Source organism: Doryrhamphus excisus, linkage group LG23 (genome assembly GCF_037039965.1).
Source record: "Doryrhamphus excisus strain RoL-2023G ecotype Guam linkage group LG23, RoL_Dexc_Guam_v1.1, whole genome shotgun sequence".
NCBI lineage: Eukaryota > Metazoa > Chordata > Actinopteri > Syngnathiformes > Syngnathidae > Doryrhamphus > Doryrhamphus excisus.
In genome coordinates, this window is record NC_136379.1 from 1,469,064 (window position 1) to 1,489,678 (window position 20,615).

General features: G+C 41.7%; 2 protein-coding genes across 8 annotated transcripts in view; both read left to right on the forward strand.

Annotated features, from left to right (window-relative positions):
* The window catches only part of enox2 (ecto-NOX disulfide-thiol exchanger 2), a 220,225-nt gene extending 216,692 nt beyond the window's left edge, over positions 1 to 3,533 (forward strand). For all 4 annotated transcript variants that reach the window (XM_078788495.1, XM_078788496.1, XM_058076578.2 and 1 more), the window contains one exon: positions 2,909 to 3,533. In XM_078788495.1, the coding sequence (XP_078644621.1) occupies positions 2,909 to 3,040 (132 nt within the window). In that variant the 3' untranslated portion in view covers positions 3,041 to 3,533. The remainder of the gene's footprint in view (positions 1 to 2,908) is intronic.
* Positions 3,534 to 7,204: 3,671 nt separating this feature from the next.
* Positions 7,205 to 20,615, forward strand: part of LOC131131123 (ATP-binding cassette sub-family C member 5) — a 35,261-nt gene continuing 21,850 nt past the window's right edge. Inside the window, exons 1-5 of one of the 4 annotated variants that reach the window (XM_078788494.1) lie at positions 7,205 to 7,548; positions 9,324 to 9,525; positions 12,027 to 12,182; positions 19,069 to 19,216; positions 20,323 to 20,556. In XM_078788494.1, coding sequence (XP_078644620.1) covers positions 9,335 to 9,525; positions 12,027 to 12,182; positions 19,069 to 19,216; positions 20,323 to 20,556 — 729 coding nt within the window. In that variant the 5' untranslated portion in view covers positions 7,205 to 7,548; positions 9,324 to 9,334. Of the gene's footprint in view, positions 7,549 to 9,087; positions 9,219 to 9,323; positions 9,526 to 12,026; positions 12,183 to 19,068; positions 19,217 to 20,322; positions 20,557 to 20,615 lie in introns of those variants that run through there. The other 3 variants (XM_078788492.1, XM_058075511.2, XM_078788493.1) reach the window with 3 other exon arrangements.

A 20,615-nucleotide genomic window follows, 5' to 3' on the forward strand; every position in this document is an offset into this window, starting at 1 on the left:
GGGACCATATTAACGAAGGCTACCATAAGTAACACACTCCGCCGCCAGGGACTCAAATCCTGCAGTGCCAGACGTGTCCCCCTGCTGAAGCCAGTACATGTCCAAGCCCGTCTGAAGTTTGCTAGAGAGCATTTGGATGATCCAGAAGAGGATTGGGAGAATGTAATATGGTCAGATGAAACCAAAATAGAACTTTTTGGTATCAACTCAACTCGTCGTGTTTGGAGGAGAAAGAATGCTGAGTTGCATCCAAACAACACCACACCTACTGTGAAGCATGGGGGTGGAAACATCATGCTCTGGGGCTGTTTTTCTGCAAAGGGACCAGGACAACTGATCCGTGTAAATGGGAGAATGAATGGGGCCATGTATCGTGAGATTCTGAATGAAAACCTTCTTCCATCAGCAAGGGCACTGAAGATGAAACGTGGCTGGGTCTTTCAGCATGACAACGATCCCAAACACACCGCCCGGGCAACGAAGGAGTGGCTTCATAAGAAGCATTTCAAGGTCCTGGAGTGGCCTAGCCAGTCTCCAGATCTCAACCCCATAGAAAATCTTTGGAGGGAGTTGAAAATCCGTGTTGCCCAGCGACAGCCCCTAAACATCACTGCTCTAGAGGCGATCTGCATGGAGGAATGGGCCAAAATACCTACAACAGTGTGTGAAAATCTTGTGAAGAGTTACAGAAAACGTTTGATCTCTGTCATTGCCAACAAAGGGTATATCACAAAGTATTGAGATGAACTTTTGTTTTTGACCAAATACTTATTTTCCACCATGATTTGCAAATAAATTCTTTAAAAATCAAACAGTATGATTATCTGGATTTTTTTTTCTCATTTTGTCTCTCATAGTTGAAGCGTACCTATGATGAAAATTACAGGCCTCTCTCATCTTTTTAAGTGGGAGAACTTGCACAATTGGTGGCTGACTAAATACTTTTTTGCCCCACTGTATCTGACAGTGTCGTCTCAGCACCATTTCAAAATAAAAAAAACATATCTAAGCACTTTTAATGATATTCGGTTTATAAAGGCGCCTCCCACACTCGGCCTATCACTGCCACATGAACCTAGTATATATGCGACGTATCGCTTGTCCAATGCTAGCAGTTTGGTTGCCTCAGAAAACTGTCTGCGTGGCAATGATGTCAACATGTTCCCTCTCATTGTGACTCATTGTTAAAGAAGGAATAAAGTGTGATAGTCTTCTCATGACTTGTTTGTTTGTTGATGCGATGCTGCGTGCGTGAGCGTCTGCTCTTCCCACACGTACTGTACATACACACTTTCTGCATTGCTACACTCATTAGGCAGCCTGCACACATTTGTCACTATGACTGCTGGCTGGAATCCCACAACAACAACAAGTAGTAGAAGAAGGTCCGGTGTGCTTTATCAGGCTGCACCACACATAGAACCATGGTGTGTTCGTGACACCAGCACACACAGGACTTGTCATGTACGGAGGTGGATTATGGGTCTTGACTAATGACCGTACTGCAGGTTGACTTTGATATTGTTCACATTTAATTTTTATTAAACACACTTAAAATCAATGCATCCATCCATGCATTTTCTATGCCGCTTATCCTCACTAGGGATGCAGGTGTATGCTGGAGCCTATTACAGCTGTCTCTGGGCGAGAGGCAGGGTACACCCTGGACTGGTGGCCAGCCAATCACAGGGCACATATAGACAAACAACCATTCACACTCACATTTATGCCTATGGACAATTTGGAGTCGCCAATTAACCTAACATGCAAACCGAAGGAACCGGAGAAATCCCGCGCACGCACAAGTAGAGATTTACGGAGCTGTAAAATATGTCCATTGTTGGTCAATATACACTCAACAAAAATGTAAACGCAACACTTGTTTTTGCTCCCATTTTCATGAGTTGAACTAAAAGATAAATACTTTTACCTCAGTTTCACCTTTTGCTCTTTCATGGAATTTTGAAAAGTTTTTTAACAGCATGAACACACATTGGGTTCTGCGTTCTTGTGGTGTACTAGAGTGACCTATCAGTGCTATGTCTGTTGTCTGTTAGTGTATGTACTACTGCAACCAGTAGAGGGTGTTGTAAAGTCATTTTAGAGGTGACATGTCCAGTCTGGTGCCTGTAACCGTATAGATATAGCCACAACAGTCCTGCACCCGCCCATTGTGTTCTGCACTCTGATTGGTTGTAGATCATCAGTTAATCTCCTTTGTGCACGACTGCCTGTTTGCTGTTGTATGACTGCGTGAGTTACTTAATTTCTTGTGTCCAATCTTGTAAATGGATCAGTAAGATTCTAACAAAATTTTGACTTTGTGTTTAAACAAGAGATAAATGTGAGAAAATGTTAATGCCAGTCTAAGAAAAGTGTATAACATGTGTAGTGAGGGGGGTTTTCAGCCTTAAAACATAATGAAAAATTGTACAAAAAATTGTTGGCTACTTTGCGGATTTTACTTATTGTGGGGTATTTTGGGAACCTATCCTATGAGGTAACACTGTACATGAAAAATGCTGGAGTCTATTCCGGCTTACTCTGGTCGCCAGCCAATCACAGGGCACATATAGACAAACAACCATTCACACTCACATTCATACCTATGGACAATTTGGAGTGGCCAATTAACCTAGCATGTTTTTGGAATGTGGGAGGAAACCCATTATTATTTATTGTGGCCAACCTGAGGCACACCTGTGCAATAACCATGTTGTCTAATCAGCATCATTATATGCCACACCTGCATGGTGGGTGAGTTATGAATTTTGCATGTGTTGTGTGCATTTACATATTTGTTGAGTATATTTTCTTGAATATGCTGCGGGAAAAAAAAAAAGGGCTCCTGGGTCGCATTTTGGACACACACACCTACCTAATGTTGCATCCGCTCATGTTTTTGCAGATCAACCCCGCCGAGGTGGAGGCTCTCCTCTCCAGGCTGCCATGCACCTTCAGGCAAGAGCTGACGGGTGTGGGCGCTAGTCTGGAAAAACGTTGGAACTTCTGCGGTTTCCAAGGCATCAAGAGCACGTAAAAGCACGCATGTGGGGGGAGCGGGACAGCCGAGCTTCCGGTGACCCCCCCCCCCCCGGCTCCTCCTCCACGGCTGCCATGCAACACTGAGAGCGCAATCACCTCCATGGATTCAGGAATGTTTTTACTTGACGCGATGACTCTCTGAAGAGAGAGTCACAGCAGGAATCACTGGATTCATATGTACAAGTGTGACCCGCGCGGTCCCAGCTTTTTCTGAGCCTTTTGCTGGGTGTGACTGACAGAGACTACACAGGGCTACAACCTGCGGGGTCATCAGGGTCGGACAGAACCTCGGAAAACCCTGCAGCCTCCATCCAGTTTTTCTTTTTGTCCTTCCTGGTTTGTAAGATAGATTATTATAAAAAGAAAAAACACAACAAATCATATATTTCTTCATCTTCTGTAAAGGCTGTGAAGAGTTGCATAGAATTGTTGTTATACGCTGTACATGCTTGGATTGTATTTTTGATTATAAAAAGGGAATTTCACTATACGAATGGTTCTTTGTGTTTTTTTTATGTCCATGATACGACAATTTCAACATTAAAAGTAAATCCTAACTGCTATTTAAGAACATGTTTCTTCTTCATCACACCTTTAAGTGTGCCATCTATCCAAAATCAATTGCTGTATTTCTTCAAATTAGTTTAGATAGAATTGAATTGATCCATGGGCATGGATCCTCGGGGAAATTCAAGTTCCAATAACAGCAACACCTTACGGAATATACAAAACAATAGTGGGAAGAGCAGCACTGCACACGGACAGCGGTGGAGCTATGGTGGAGCTATGTAGAGACACTTCAGGTATCAAATTGCGTGTAGCCGTCTCAGCTTGGCCACCCCAATGAAACATTACTGGCTCCGCCACTGCCCGCAGAGTAAACAGATATAAATAATATAGACACCCGTCGGTGTGGTGCAGAGCAGGTCCGCCATCTGGTGCGTCTGGTCTAGGAAAATAGAGCCCATTATGTCAACTATATTGGGTAATACAAGTGTGAAGGTGATTGTAGGGGTGTTATGTCATGTCTGGAGGCTTGTAATGATGTTGAAAACCATATTTAGAAGGTAATGAACATGATAAATATGTTTTAACTATAAACATGTTTCATTTAGAAATCAAAACGCGGAGATTCACAGGCCAGGAACCAATTAACCACATTAAACGAGGGATTACTGTCTGTGCATTAAGTAGTAACACAACGTTACAGCTTGTGGACATCGCTGACGGCCAACAACCACCGCCTCTGTTTGGGCTCGTTGGAGCATCTCTCTGGCATAAACAAGCTAGGACGCTAATGGTGTCTTCTCTTCATGCTGTCAAGCCTTCAGCAGATTGCCATGCAGTTTTTTTTACGGTTTATTTGTGTTGCATAAAGCAACAGGCACACAAGGATGCAACTAATTAAGATTCCCTGGAACGCCGCTCCGCGGCCGCTGATGTCGTCCCTTTTTGACAGGCCCGTTTGTTCATTTAGCGCTATTAGAAGGTGTGAAGCTGCTGAAGAGTGCTTTGAGCAAACACTGTGCTTTGAATGTCACCGTGAAGGGCGAGATTCTTTCTGCTAGGGGGGGATCCATGTATAAACACACCCTCTTCATGCTTAAGATGACTCTAATTGGATGCACGCAAGGTTCCTCTGGGTGATTTCATGATGCTAGAGATAGCCTTAATTACCTTCTCATCTCGTGGTGCTTCCTGATGGCGTCCTCATCTACTTCATTATTACAGCCTCCCTCCAGCGAGCGCCTAATAAGATGCTGTCTGCAGCTTGGGTGACCTAAAATATCAACAATCACCCAAGAAAGCAAATGAGACCAACGCAGAGCGGTGTCACAAAGCTAGAGCCAAACACATTTACATTAGGGTGACAAACAAACCTAAGCTTCCTTTAAGCAGAAATACCTCAATATTGGGAGTAACAGTTTATTAAAAAAACACTAAATTAACACAATTAAAGTAAGCCAAGAAAGGGGGGGTCTCTTGCATTTACCTCTCTGCAAAGGACACACATTTTATCCAGGAGGAGACTGAGGGCCGCTGCAGCAAAGTGGAGACAGTGGAGTATAACACCGCAACAACAGGCTAAGCTAACGTTAGCATTGGTGTTTATATTTTGTTATTTCTAGCCATGTATACTCACATGCATGTTTGGAATCTGCTCGACCAATAAGAAACCAGTAGTGTTTGACGCTTGGACTCGCTCCAGTCACTCCAGAGTAGTCCTGTACAAATAAACTTACATTTTTTCCATAAAAAAACATTTATTTTTGTATGCTTTGTTTCATAATTTCCATAACTCAATGATTCAAGTATGTATGATATAATTATTATTTATAATATATTATTATTTATGATTTTGTTCTTATTTTTAATAATTATTGGATGTGTGTATGGGTCAACAGCACCTCCCTTTGAGCAGAGTTGGAACTGCATCTGAGCTTTTGTTCACCAGTTGTGATTAGCATGACGAAAAGCCACCCATGTTGCTGTGCTTGATGATTGTTACCAGTAACAGCAAACTCTGCCCTTCAGGCATCTTGAAATGACATCTAAGAAAGTGGATGCGGTCTGTTATTAATCCGAGAATTAATCAGATTTCTTCCCATGAGGATTAATATACTGACAGTCAATAGAAACCTTGAGGTAGAAATATATGCATATTTGTACTTGCGCAATAATAAGTGCATAATTTGAAGATTGGTTTTGGAGGGCTTTATAAAGGCCCAAAAAAGGCCAGTATTGTTAGTCCAGTGAACGACTTCATGCCACGTTGTCACGTGAACAACGTCTCCAGGCACTGGATATGGTGGAGACCAGTTTAGGGTACAGTGATTATTGTCAGGCATATGGGCTGTTCCGAACCCACAATCTGAAACCTGCATGAACGCCACAACATGGCAGGCTGTGTTGATAACAGACCGTGTCCAGGGCACCACAGAGTGACAACGCTACATCCGGTTGCAACACTGGTTTCGCCGTATATATATATATATAGTATATATAGCATATATTTAGTAGATTTTGCAGCTGGCTTAATTATTAATTATGGCTTAAGTCTTTACAGACTTGATTTTACACATTTCAAAATTTTATAACATTGTTAGTGCTACTAATAGCTGTGCTAATGTCACCCTGTTAATGCCAATGGCTAACATTATTTTGTTAAAACTAATATTAGAGCAACCCCCCGCGACCCTAGTGAGGACAAGTGAAATAAATAATGAATAATATTAGAGCAGCCATATATTAACTAATATTATATGGCTAAAATGGTTGCTAATGTTACCTGGCTGAGGCTAATTGCTAATACTACGTAGCTAACTCTAATAGCTAATACCGCCTGGCTAACTAATGTTACCCTAATGGCTTATATTACCTGCTGATGACTATTGGCTCATGTTACCAGGATAACAGTAATGGCTAATATTACCTGGAGAAACAACAAGCATCCGCATTATCAATTGACGCAGTCATGCAGTCAGTCGCAGGACAGAAAGTTTGTGAATATGACTCACCTGAATTTGGTAGTTCTGTTGCCACGGCGACACTGTGATGACTCTTCAGATATCATCATCCAATCAGCGATGAATTGTGATCGATGCTGACAACACAAGTAATGTGCAGTTTACACTATATTGTTGTTGTTTTTATAATAAAAAAGAGTAACTGCAAAGTTATTATATAATATCCTTATTATGTAATTGGTAGTAGTCTATAAGAAACATTATGTAAACATCCATAAGGACTATAACTTGATATAACAATTATTCCTTGGAGTTGATTTAGTAGATTTGAGGAAACAAACAAGTTGGCCAATCAAAACGTATTCCTGTATCGTTTTATTTATTTTTTGCATTGATTGCAGACTTAAAAATAACACAATCTGATTTAATATGCAGTTGAATTTAGACTTCATTCATTGTGTTCTTTTCCAGATTTACATTTTTATCATGGAAAAGTTTGACAAACTGTCAGTAGCGTCGAGTTTACATTTTAAATGCCTGACCAATCGCAGAGAGCGGACAGGGCAGCCAATCAGCGTGCCAACGGGGCTTCTTTTTTTTCCTGTGTCCCTCCTTTGCTTTTCTCTTTGAGACCCCGCCCCCTTTCGCGCATTTCCTCATTCCGTGACGTTAAACGTCGTCACCAATTGGAGAACGCTCTGTGACGTCGTCGTGACGTCGGGAATTCCTCTCCCTGAGGTGCTTGGTGAAGCGGAGCTTTGGATGAAGCGGCACGTAGTGTATCCACGTGAGGTGGCGGGGACAAGTTGACAATGTTTCCGGGACAAGCTTCCATCATCATCATCAACATCATCATCATCACCGTCGTCGTCCTCCGACCATCGTCACCGAGCAGGAAGATGCATCTGCTCTCTTCACGTCTCTGAGAAGAAGCTAAGTAAATACAGAGAAAACATGGTCATCCGCATTGGCTGACCGTAAACACAACATCTTTCTGAGAAGTGGGATCCCCTTCAGCCAGGCCGCCGACATCAACGTAAGTGTGTTGCAAGTCTTATTTTAGAGTCTCAGCCATGGCAACATGAGTACTTGTGTTATTAGACAAGGTCATGGTGATACTAACATTAAACCCTGACAAGTTGTTTACCATGACAACACAGATGGAGTTCAAAAGTGACACATGTTTTTGTACCTTTTTGGACCCTGTGACATTATGATAGCGTGTTTTCTTGCATTTTGGACTGCCTTCAATTAATATGGGTGCAGAAAAACTGACATGAGTTCCTTATGATTTTTCATCTTCAAAACTCTGGCATTAAATAGCAGCATTACAGGGTTAAAAAAAAAGTAACAAAAAATGTTTGTACCATTCACTTTTCATTTTTAATGCCATTTTGGGCAGTTTTGAAATGAATATGGGTGAACAAAAACTGACATTTGTTCCTCTCTACAAAAAATATCCCATTAAAAAATAGCCTGAACCGACAAGGTTAAAAAAATAACTTTTTTTTTCCTCTTCACAGTGAAAACTCGCCTAAAATGGCAACGCTACACATTTGTGCCTTGCAGGGAATAAAGGGTCATGCTTCTTTTGGTCCCATGTTTATTTTGTCTGCTTTTTACGTTAATAAATAGTAGTGCAATATGTGTATGCAAGCTATTAGCAAGCTATATAGTCCACATGACAAAGGTTGTGTCATTGATTCCTCATTATGATCAAAATTGTAAATTTTCCCATTCAAAGCATACAGCAAAATGTCATCTTTTCTGCAAGGAGCTTATTTTGAGTTATGCCAACATACTGGCCTTAACGGAATTAAAATCCCCAAAACACATGTAATTAATACTTTATTTCAGGCAGAAGTAGTTTCTTGTTTAAAATGGAAACAAATATTAATATATCAGATTTTTTTAAAGAAGCTGAGGAGCATGAGTGAGTAAAAAGAATGCATAAAAATCTATATTGCATCTAGCCATCTGAGAGCTCAGTAATATTAAACAAAGTATGTGTGTCGTTGTATGTCGTTAAGGTGAGTTATGGGAATAATTTCTAAGCATCCTTAAAAGTTCACCTGCTTTCCCAGCGACCAAATCATGTATTTATCTTCCTGCGTCATTTTTAAAGTAAACAGTTCCTCTTATCAACACACGCTGTGACCTTATCTGTGTTTTCGGACATGTTGTTGACGCAGGCAAAAGCCGTCACGCGAGTAAGGATACCGCTGTTATCTACTCGGGAGGGGCTCCTGTTCCCTCAGGGCTGAACTGTAATGAATGGTCTCACCTCCAAAACTGACCTAAAAACCTCAGGAGAGTTTGATAAAACTTAACATGATATATACCACAGAAGATAACGCAGGATGTCTTTTCAGTGCGCTAAAAATAGACAATTGTTTGTGTTTGTAGTGTCATTGACCACGGCACTGACCTTGTCACTGAGCCTCGCCATAAGAGAAGATCGGTGACGGTGCGGCAACACACTAAAAGCTCAGATGTCCACCGCAGAGCTCTTTAAATAGATAATCACTTTAAGTTGTGTGCCAGAGAAGGGGTTATGACCTCTGAGCAAGGTGGATTTCTCAAAGTCTGGAGGCTGACTCAGCAGCAAGGACAAGCAAAACCAGCGGATGACACTTGAAGACTTGAAGTTGACTTCCACATTCTCTCCACACTGAAGAAGTCGTAGTTCTAATAATTACTCAACAGGTTAGGTCATTGCACGAATGGGTCATACAGGAAATGCAAGGAGTTGCATGGTTGGCATTAATATCAGCAACTTTGGCATATGATTGATTTGATCTCCTCCTGTAGGTTGTCTCGCCATGTCTGCCTTGTTTCCCGATGCTCTGGAAGCGGCCGAGCCAGTGGAGGGCCTCCCGCTGGCCTCCCTGCAGCCGTCGTCCGAGCTGGAAGAAGAGGAAGAAGCCGATGTGTCGATGGAGCGAGGCCCGAAGAGACGGGGCCGCTATCGCCAGAGCATCCAGCTTGTGAAGCCCTTCAGGATAACACACAAGTAAACCAATCCTTGAACATTTGGTTAGCCAATGAAAAGCACATGTCGAGCCTGTTAATTTGCATCCAGTCTGCCTGCCTACACCGTGTTGGCACTCGTGCTTAGTCCTTCTTAGCAGATTCTACTGCAATGGCACTGTATTATGAAACCTCTAAGACAGGCCTATTCAAGGAGCGGACATCAGACCGGCCAGCTATTTCAGCTCAAACATTTGGAGTGACTAACATTTCTGCAGCAGATACCTAAAAACAGCACAACACTCATGTCTTTGCTAGGATCTTTGACTAGTGTTTCTTTAGTACCCCCTTAAATACAGCAGAGCATCTAGTTGATCTTGGACTAGCGTTTTTCAAGTACATCCTTAATTACAGCACTCCTGTCATATAGTAGATCTTTGACGAGCTATATATATATATATATAGAGAGAGAGAGATTTCCTGTCATCATATTGAGGGTCTTTGACAAGAGTTTTTGCAGTACAGTACATCCTAAAGGGGAGTACTCATGTCATAAAGATCTTTGATCAGCTTTTTTTGCAGTACCTGCCTCCTGGTATACAGGACGTTAAAAACGACTGAAGGTCGTTAAAAACAGTACTATGCTCATTTCATATACAGGATCTTTGACTAGAGTTTTTACAGTACATCCTTAAAAACATGGCTTACAAACTTAAAAGCAGCACTGTGGTCATGTCATACAGAGGATCTTTGACAAGCATTATTTGCCATAGAGATTCCCTGTCATCATATTGAGGATCTTTGACAAGAGTTTTTGCAGTACAGTACATCCGTAAAGAGGAGTACTCCTGTCATAAAGATCTTTGATAGCTTTTTTTGCAGTACCTGCCTCCTGGTATACAAATGATCTTTATAGTGTTTTTGTAGTAGCTCCATGAAAACAGCAAATCTTTGACTAGTAGTGTTCCCGTCCTACAGAGGATCTTTGACAAGCGTTATCACTGCAGGTCGTTAAAAACAGACCTAAGCTCATTTCATATACAGGATCTTTGACTGGAGTTTTTACAGTACATCCTTAAAAACATGGCTTACAAACTTAAAAGCAGCACTGCGGTCATGTCATACAGAGGATCTTTGACTAGTTCATTCATTCATTCATTTTTTACCGCTTATCCTCACGAGGGTCGCGGGGGGTGCTGGAGCCTATCCCAGCTGTGTCGAATTAAATTGAATAGAACTACGGTTCAGAAATAAAATGATAGGCGTTCATGGCCGTCACTCTTTTGCTCAAACATGTGCCTACAGAGTGTGTGCACATAGACGAAAGCGGTCCCAGAGAAGCAATATTAGCTTTAAGGGGACATTTTCCACTTTGTATTCTCGTGTTAAATGATGCCAACGCATCAGATAATGATGTTTGCGTATTTGGAAGTGAGCCTTGAAAGCAGTTTTGAATGGCTCTGCACGTTGTGTTATACAGAGTTTTACTGATATCACCGCAACCTGGACTCAGTAAACCCGGACCAACGTTTCCAGAAGTCCTTCAGAGCTCTTGGGAGGGTGACCAATCGATCACATCGGATTGGGAAGAGCAGGAGGAGGGCCAGGGGTGGATAAATTCCAGAGACTGTTTGGGAGGGATGCAGGAAATCCCAGCAAACACTGCTGGAAGAGGAGCCTGGAAGATCTAGAAAGCTTTCTGTGTGGGTTACTGTGTGTAACTGCTGGAGGAGTCCAGAACTCAATACAAAGTCCTGAAAATGAGTGAAATAGATCCCCTTTAAATATTTTATGGATGTACTTGTTCTTTGCTTTAAAAATACAAAAAGGATATTCTCACATCTCTACTTTCACACTGCCTGTGCTCAGCAAGGGGTCTGACGTGTGTGTGTGTGTGTGTGTGTGTGTGTTACGTGGGGTATAACTTACATGCTCGGAGCAGGGAGAGGTCAGCATATCATGTTTGCAACACGTTCGAAAGTTAATGCCTTCAAAGCAGCCGCGTAATATAGACAGACATAGATAGGCTGAGCTCGGTATGATCTAGGAAGTTAAACAGAAGTCTTGCAAGACGTGCTTCAAACTCCCCAAAACTTTTGTTCAGTGACAATTTGATTTGAATTCCAAACTGTACCACCTCAAAAGCGCTTGACTTGAAATTCACACACAAAAAGTGATTTAAAGCCGCAATAAATCTCTCTGACACTTTCACACAGAGATTGCCATTGAGGGACGCACAAAGGCACAGAAGCTAACTTTTAGTCATATTCTGGCTGTTAGCCACGATAACGCACAGAATCTTATCCCCAAGTAGCAGACATCACCACTTTTGAATGAATGCTGTGATAAACAGGCCCTGAGCTGCTTTCTCCAAAATTTTCTGTGAGGAGCGTGCAAATGGCTGCTCAAACATTGCAGGCATGATTCACCTTCTCAGCTCTGGCAAGCAAAGGGGACACTTTTTTTTTTCTCACGGGCCAATATAGGTCAGGCCTTTGTGCGTTCAGCCCAGCTCACTCATGGCCAACATCTTCTCTCTTCCAGACACCAGCACCCGGTTGATAACGCCGGGCTCTTCTCTTTTTTGACCATGCACTGGCTCACGCCGCTGGCACTGAAAGCCTACAAGACGTCCAGCTTGTCAATAGACGACGTGTGGGGGCTGTCCTGCCACGAAGCCTCAGAAGTCAACTTCCAAAGGTGAGAAAGATGAGAGTGTGGATGAAGGATGCTGTGTGGTGGGGCCCAAATGGTCCTCATGTGAAGTCGGAGTAAAGGAAAATCATATAACCCCAAACAGATGGATATTTGAAGTGACTTCTTTGATTATCATGATCATGATTGTGAAAACTCAACAATTATATTAAACTAGATAGACGGTGTGGACATTGAAAGGATGAACAAAAATACATTTCTGGGGATCACAATAGATGAAAATATGAGCTGGAAACCTCATATTACAAATATACAACATAAGGTGGCCAGAAATATTTCAGTATTGAACAAAGCAAAATTTGTTCTCAATCAGAAATCACTCCACACTCTTTATTGCTCTCTGGTTCTACCATATCTTACTTATTGTGTGGAAATATGGGATAATAACTATAAAAGCAATCTTCACTCGCTAAATGTACTGCAAAAAAGGCCAGTAAGGATAATTCATAATGCCGCCTACAACATACTAACTCGATACTTCGGTACGAGGTGCATTATTAAAAAAAAAAAACTTAAACTGTATTATGGAAAGCAGGAAGTGAACAAATGTAACAGTTACTGATTGTAAAAGTACCAGATGGAGGGGTAGGATTTAATAAGCTTTGCTTCTTCCTACATCCTACATCTTCTGATGCATGTTCAAATGAAATAAAACCATTACCATTACCAAACTGTACATGGGAGGGAGAACCAATATTGATTTTTTCGATAAAAATATGAAATGCCCGCTTATCATGCCTTCTTCGGGACCCACACTATGTACAGCATTGCAATATTTACCATGAACTTTTTGTCAAGAGTTCAAAATGTTTCTGCTTTCATTCCCATGGCAACCGTTTCAGTGTCTCACTAGCAACAGCATTTAGACAATATTAGCTGGGTGAGTTATTTTCAGTGGATAGTAAATACAGTATTCACTCCCATACAAGCGGTACACAGACTACTCTAAAGTATGTCCAAGTTTACCTTTTTATAGTGTTGTACAGTGCTCCCTTTTGAGAGATAGCGTATATGAAAAAGCTGATTGTTGCATGTATGTTTTGTTTTCTGTATCTGTGTGTTTTATATCAGCAAACTCCGTGTACCTCACGATATGATAGCTTGGAATACATGGCTCACGATAACGACAGCATGGCGATAGGGAGAAACAAAAATAAACAAAAAAATTGGTGCAATATAACAAAACAGGATCAAATCTGCTTAGTAGGAACATAGAAATAGTTAGTATTTGAATAGATTTCTGATAAAATGTGAATAAAAACAAAGTAAAATATTATGATAGCTAAGCTCAGGGCTAACTTTTTTCTCATCTACCTTAACGAGCAGTTAGCATGTAGGTCACACAGTCAGGAGATCGATATGCCCCGGGTTCGAATCTCCGCTTGTAGAGGTTTCATGTTGTAGAGTTTGAATGTTCTCTCTGGGTACTCTGTTTTCTCTTTCAATTCCAAAAACGTGCATGTTAGGTTCATTGTTGACTCCAAATTGAATGCTAACCTGCTGCTAGCAAACAGTCAACTGTTTTCAACTGGCTGACGTCACATGACTTCTTAAAGGGGCATGATACTATACTATACTATAAGTCTTCAAGTGTCATACGATACTATTGGTTCTTAATGCTTTTATGCTTCATTCAACCACAAAACAGCCATCATTTATTCATTTTTTAAAAAGGTTGATTTTCAAACCACAATATACCGAGGTACGGCTGTACTACTATCGGGTTTTGTGCTGTTTTAAAAGCAACATTTGTTGTGCCCAGCCGTGTTTTGGATTTTTGTGAGACACTGCTTGTATACTACCAGGGTTCGATTCCACCCTCGGCCATCTCTGTGTGGAGTTTGCACGTTCTCCCCGTGTGTGCATGGGTTTTCTCCACATTCCCACATTCCAAAAACATGCTAGGTTGATATGAAATGTTTCCATTTCTACTTTGTTGTTTAGTTTGGAGGGACGGTTGGTCACCCTGTAACCAGAGGGTTGGCGGTTCAAAGCCGATTCCTCATCTTAGCCACCTTAGAATGTTTGGTGGTGTTTGGAGAGGCCCTATATAAGTACAGTTAATTATTATTATTATTATATTGGTTGTTGGGCTGCACGGCGGATAGCGTAGGCCTCACAGCTAGGAGACCCGAGTTCAATTCCACCCCTGGCCATCTCTGTGTGGAGTTTACATGTTCTCCCCGTGCATGCGTGGGTTTTCTCCGGGTACTCCGGTTTCCTCCCACATTCCAAAAAACATGCTAGGTTAATTAGCGACTCCAAATTGTCCATAGGTATGAATGTGAGTGTGAATGGTTGTTTGTCTATATGTGCCCTGTGATTGGCTGGCGACCGGTCCAGGGTATGCCCCGCCTCTTGCCTGAAGACAGCTGGGATAGGCTCTAGCACCCCCGTGACCCTTGTGAGGAAAAGCAGTAGAAAATGAATGAATTAATGAGTGCTTGTATACTGCTAGCGACGAATCGTTTATTAATCGCCCTCGCCCTCTTTGCTATTAATTTGGGAAGGGAAAACGTCAATTTGTGCATTTTTTTAAAGGCATTGCTGCTAAGAGCATTTTTTTTTAATGGAAAAAAATAATCGACCAGTTAATCGGTTATTAAAATAATTCAAGTCAGTTGCAGCCCTAATCTACTATAAAAAGTCATACTACAAAAGCCAAAGTGAGTCCACGCTTTTGATGTTCCTACTTCACTGCTTGCACCGAGTTTTCTTTCTTTTCTGTGACACAAATCTGCAAGTGTATGAATTCCGTCTTTAGGATGTCTTTTGTTTTGAGAAATTCAAGAAACAGTCATAGCTTTGTACCCCCCCTACCAAAATGTCTCACCTGCAGTTTCATGCAAGTCCATTCATTTGTGGAATCCTGCTAACTTCCAGAAACAAAAGCCTGCTAGGGTACTTTGTGGTGGAGGTGATTAGGATCAATCATGCAAAGCTGCTGCAGGAGAGTACAAGAATAGAACCAGGATAGGTTCCCATTTTCAGCTATAATTTACTACTAATAAAACATTTGGCGGAACACTGATGTGAAAGGGATTTAGTCCCCATTCCCAGTGTATCATTGCTGGGGTGAACTGGTCATCCGCACCACGCCACTTCAGCCTCACACTGTCAACTCAGCAGGATTGTTTTGCCATTTTTCTACAAATATTGGCAGATCCCCTTCTGTGCTCTCCCAGTCGTACTTGCGAGATGAAGGCTGCTCAAACATTGACAGTAGCCAGAGCAGAGCCAGGGCCGACGAGTGGGAATTTGCAGTGAAAAGATTCCCACTTTGCGTTCTCATTGCTATGTTTGCACTCTGCCTGCACAGTTTGACACCTGTATACTTAATCGATGAACATCCAGTTCCTTGTGTAGCAGCGGCGCGGGGTTGTGTAAGGATGGCGGGCCAGCCAAGAATAACAGCGATTAGAGATTAGAGTGAGAGTTAGCGGGCCCCGACTTTGGTGGTTATGTCATTAACTGTTCAGCTTGCGATGCACTGCGTCTCCTCTGGCTCTGGCCTTCACTGTCATTGACTGCAGGCCCATCCCTACTCGCCAGGAGATAAGATGACTTAAGAAACACACAGTGGAATCTCATTTTAAGAATGAACCATTCACACTCTATGAGAAAAGCTACAATGATGTAATAATACTACACAAGATCTGTTTTATTTGCTATCAAACAACATAGAAAAACATAAAACTTTGTAAGTAAAATTAGGGTTTTTGTGCTGCAGATTCCAATATCCATCATCCATAAGTGATACCGGCTGATACTGATACCATTGACCATTCATTGATACCACTGAATTAACTGTACCACAATGCATCTATTTCTAAAAACCTGAATGAAAAGCTGGTTTGTCTACCTCTGCTGGGTCCCATCCGCTGCCTTCTGAACCACAGATGCAGCCAACTCAAACCCAAAATGCAGTCACTCGTCCGTCAGATCGGTACCATTGATGAAATCAGTGTGCACAACGCGCATTTTAAGTGCGGCGCAAACGATTACTTGTCATTGTATAAAAGGTATAAAGACTGAATTCAACGGTTATTATTTTTTTTCAAATGTCAAAGCAAATACTTTTTGAGCCGTTGTGAGGTACTCATCAGCTGGCAGGATATGTGACTCCTGTGATGATATCACCGTCATAAGGCTGGACAAACTACGTATGTGATCATGTTGATGAAACAACCGCACACAAGTAGTGTTTTGATGACAAGACATGATTTGTATAATGACAACAAAACATGTTCAGTGACACTTGAAAGGTTAATACGTACCTTGTGAACATGATATCCACTTGGGGCTTCCTTTTGGGACAAAAACTAGCTCTAAATCAGGGGTCTCAAACTCAATTTACTTGGGGGCCACTGGAGCTCGGGTCTGGGTGAGACTGGGCCACATCAGGTTTTCCAAAAAAAAAACAAAAAATGCATTTATTAAAAACAGAAAAATGAATAAACGTTGCTTTGGTTCCGATTTTCTACAAGAAAAGCTCTGATAAAACATTCCACTGTTCTCAAATATCTTACTTTTTATTTTTCTACACAAAATAAGATGAAAAATAAATAAACAAATCAAGAATAAAGAAAATCAATCAATCAGTAATAAATAAATATAATAATAATAATAAAAACTTAAGAAACCACATATAGTTGGTGGGTAGACAAATGATTTTTTTCAGATTAAAATGAACAAAGCATTATTAGAGCCCTGTAGACATGACAAAACACGACTATAGTCACATTTATACTCTTTTTATTTACAACATATTGCGCAACTGCAGGGTCTTGAGACACATGCTAACTCGCAAACTAGAGAGCTAGCCACCTAAACGGTAGCCTCCAAGTTATTTCCTTTAAACTTAAATATCCAAAAACTTACCACTTCCACACGGATAGGGAGGATAACTATTAACAGTTATTTAACCTTTAACATGAACATTAATCAAACGTAATAATTTTTTCTGGGTACATGATACCATACAGCATCCATATCAAACTTGCGCGGGCCGCACTAACATTAAACTTTCATATCAAGGCGGGGGCCTCAAACTAGTGTCCTGCGGGCCACATTTGGCCCGCGGGCCGCGTGTTCTATATTAACCGCATGACTTGTTTGTTTTGAAAACAAAATGTCACTTTTGTATAAAAGTCACATTTGCAGTCTGAAGACCAAGTAGCTAGGTGGACACCAATGGTTTTTTGTAATCAGCTTTGGAAGAAAGATGTATTTCCCTTTGGGGGGGTGGCACAAAAGAATTGAGAAGCACTGCAATATATGGTGTTGGAATTGTACTGCTGTGTGTGTTCAGGTCAGAATGAGGTTTTGAGAGTGTCAGGCTCCGTGTGACTGTACAGGACCTCCACTGTGCTTATGATGGCGGACCTGTCAGATGTAACAGAACATGACAGAGGTGTGCTTGCTCTGGTGGGCAGGCCTTAATTACACCAAAAAAAAAAAACATAATTAATGAAATAAATGATTTACCGCTATTACTGTGTTATTTTTGACAGCCCTTATAAGAAACATGGCTATTGCCTCGTCAGGGTTGGTAGGCCGAAGGTATGCAGAAGGAGCACCGGAGACCATGGAGGGATTTAGTTTGTGTTTCCATAGCAGGAGCAGTTATGCAACCCAGATGCACGGCAGCAGAGATGATGGCAAGAGGGAAAAAAATCACCCTGGGAGAGTTGACACTTGCTGGTGTCCAGCGAGGTGCGAATCTTCAATGCGGCATCTGAGCCAATGCAGCTCTCAAAAACATCAGCTTGACTTTGGCTGTCGGCTGGTGAGAGCATTTCTGTCCAATCATCCTTGTGTGGATCTCACTGCGTTGCCATGGCGCTCTTCCCCTGAATTATTGTCATATGGAATATTACACCGGACATTTTAGACGTCTAATGTCTTTGGGGGCAAGTTTGCAGTTTCACTTTGGCACAAATGAGTCCACCCATTCCCGGCAAGTTGTTTTTTATCAAATAATCCAGCTGGATCCAAGATTTAGTATTTAGGTTTAGCTTCTCACAATAAGACGGTCTTTTAGCATTACAAAATTGCATTCCTCCTGCAACAATCAATACTCAAGCTGGGCACCGTGCAGCTACGTTTTAGCCTTTTGCACTCGTTTGACGTCAAGCAGTAATTATCCGGCTGCACGAGAGTCAGCTCAGTTTAATGTTCTGTCTGTCTTTTGATTAGTTTTTAATAAAGTCATTAGGCGCGCAAATGACTCTCCACAGCGGCTGCTGCCGCCGCTGCTTCTTTAGAGAGTCATTAGTAACCTGGCCAACATGATATTCCACGCTCTTTACGCAGCATTATACGGCAATAAAAGCGCATTAGCCGTGTCTTTAATAAGTTAGCGTGTAGCTCTCAAAGTGTAATTACACACGGCATCATTCACCAAAGGCTGATTTTCCAAATTGTAGGTCAACTTTTGTTCATTTCGGTCTTAATTGCTGTCATTTTTCTCGTTTGTGATTGCCTTTTAACCTGCTATGTGCCCCCTATTGGTCTGTTGTAAGGCTAATTGCACGGAATTTATTTCTTTACCATAACACCCTCTCTTGCAAGGTATTTAGAATTTACATGTATACATACAGATGTATCTCAGGGACTGAATTTATTTGTTTTTTTTTCCTCTCATTTGCATCCATGTTGTGATAACTTCAAGCCAAATATTCCACTTTGCACCTTTTTTGGAAAATATTGCATTGTTTTATTAAAACTAACTACATTATACAAGGGGGCCTCAAAGGTTGAACTCAATTAAGATAAGTGCCACTATCAACTTTGTTTGAGTCCTGTGTGTTGGTTAAAATTTGCGTAGCAGCAGCCATATTGTGAGTGATTTTGGTGGTGTGTGTTCCAGGCTGGAGTCGCTGTGGCACGATGAACTGAAAAGACGAGGGCGCGAGGGGGCATGCCTAACAAGAGTCTTTTGGAGGTTCTGCCAGACCCGAATACTGGTCGCCATCTTCGCCCTCCTCCTCACAATGGTGGCAGGCTTTGTCGGGCCCGTGAGTACCAACCAAATCCTGTTCTGTTTATTAGACATTCCAGCAAGTTTTTTATGGCGCTATATAATAGTTCTTTGTACTGTAAGATGTTTATTTTTATAACATGTCATGTGCCCACTCGTGTTCTGCTTAAAGCATTAACAGGGTTTGGTTCTCAGACAATGACTCATTTGTCTGACTCTCCCTGTGTATGTCACTGTTGCAGAAACTGATGTGTTCGATATACATAAGCTCAACATCTCAGCATTTTCTGGAAAAATACAGTTCCAGTCAAAAGTTTGTGGACACTTTGTCATTCAATAGTTGACCGGAACTGGAGTGAAAGTGGGATTGCCACCACAGAAGGCTACCTGTTACAACAAAAAGGAAAAGTGTGATAGAAATCAGATTAGTTTTATGTTTCCGATGTTGCCTCTTTGGCAAAAATATCCACGTCCAGTAAAGTTGCCGTTCGCCGTGTTCTTTTTTGGTATTGAAATCCTTAAGCAAAGATTGATTTAAGCTGCTTTTGTATCGATATAAGCAGACCAAATTGGCTGGCGGGAGATGAAAAGGGCATCGTAGTAACCGGATTATCATAATAACCGGGTATCGTACTAACGGAACTAATTATATCATAAAAGACTAGAAATTTGCCGGGAAATGAAAATAGTATCGTAATAAGCAGTAATTCATTATAACCGATATCGATATAACGAGACTTTACTGTATGTGTACAAGTTCTAGCAGTACCATGTGTCCCTAGAAAAGAGGCCGCTTTTGAAGCTGTGGTGTTTCGTGACATTTTGAAGGAAAAAAAAAACCGAGTTCCTCGTGCACATGATACTGCGTCTGATCCGCCCCGAGCTAGACGAGCCCTCCCCATGTATACGCCCACCACTTTAAAAAAGAGTTTGCTACAGATCTTAAAATAGGTTCCTTTTATATTGTTGCTGCGGCATGTGTTACTTTGAACATGTACATTTGTACAGACTCGTCAAAGCTTTGTTAGTATTAAAGTTACCGTCACACAAAACAATACCTCTGAAGAAGAACCGGTTCACTGTCAGGTCTTCAAATAGTACTTCATTTTGCTTCATTTTAATTTCCCACCTTCTTTTGCCTAGGCCCTATTAATCCGGGCCCTGCTGGAGTATTCCCAAAGCTCCGAGAACGGCGTCCAATATGGCCTCTGCTTGGTCGCCGGCATCTTTGCCATGGAGCTAATCCGCTCCTGGTCTCTGGCGCTAATGTGGGCCGTCAACTATCGCACGGCAGCTCGCCTTCGCGGGGCGGCGCTCACGTTTGCCTTCAACAAGATCCTGCGCCTGCGTAATACCAAAGACATCAGTCCGGGCGAGGTAGGCACAATCAGGTTAACCTCATTTTTCCTTTTGACTGTAGCGGACTCATCCATTAT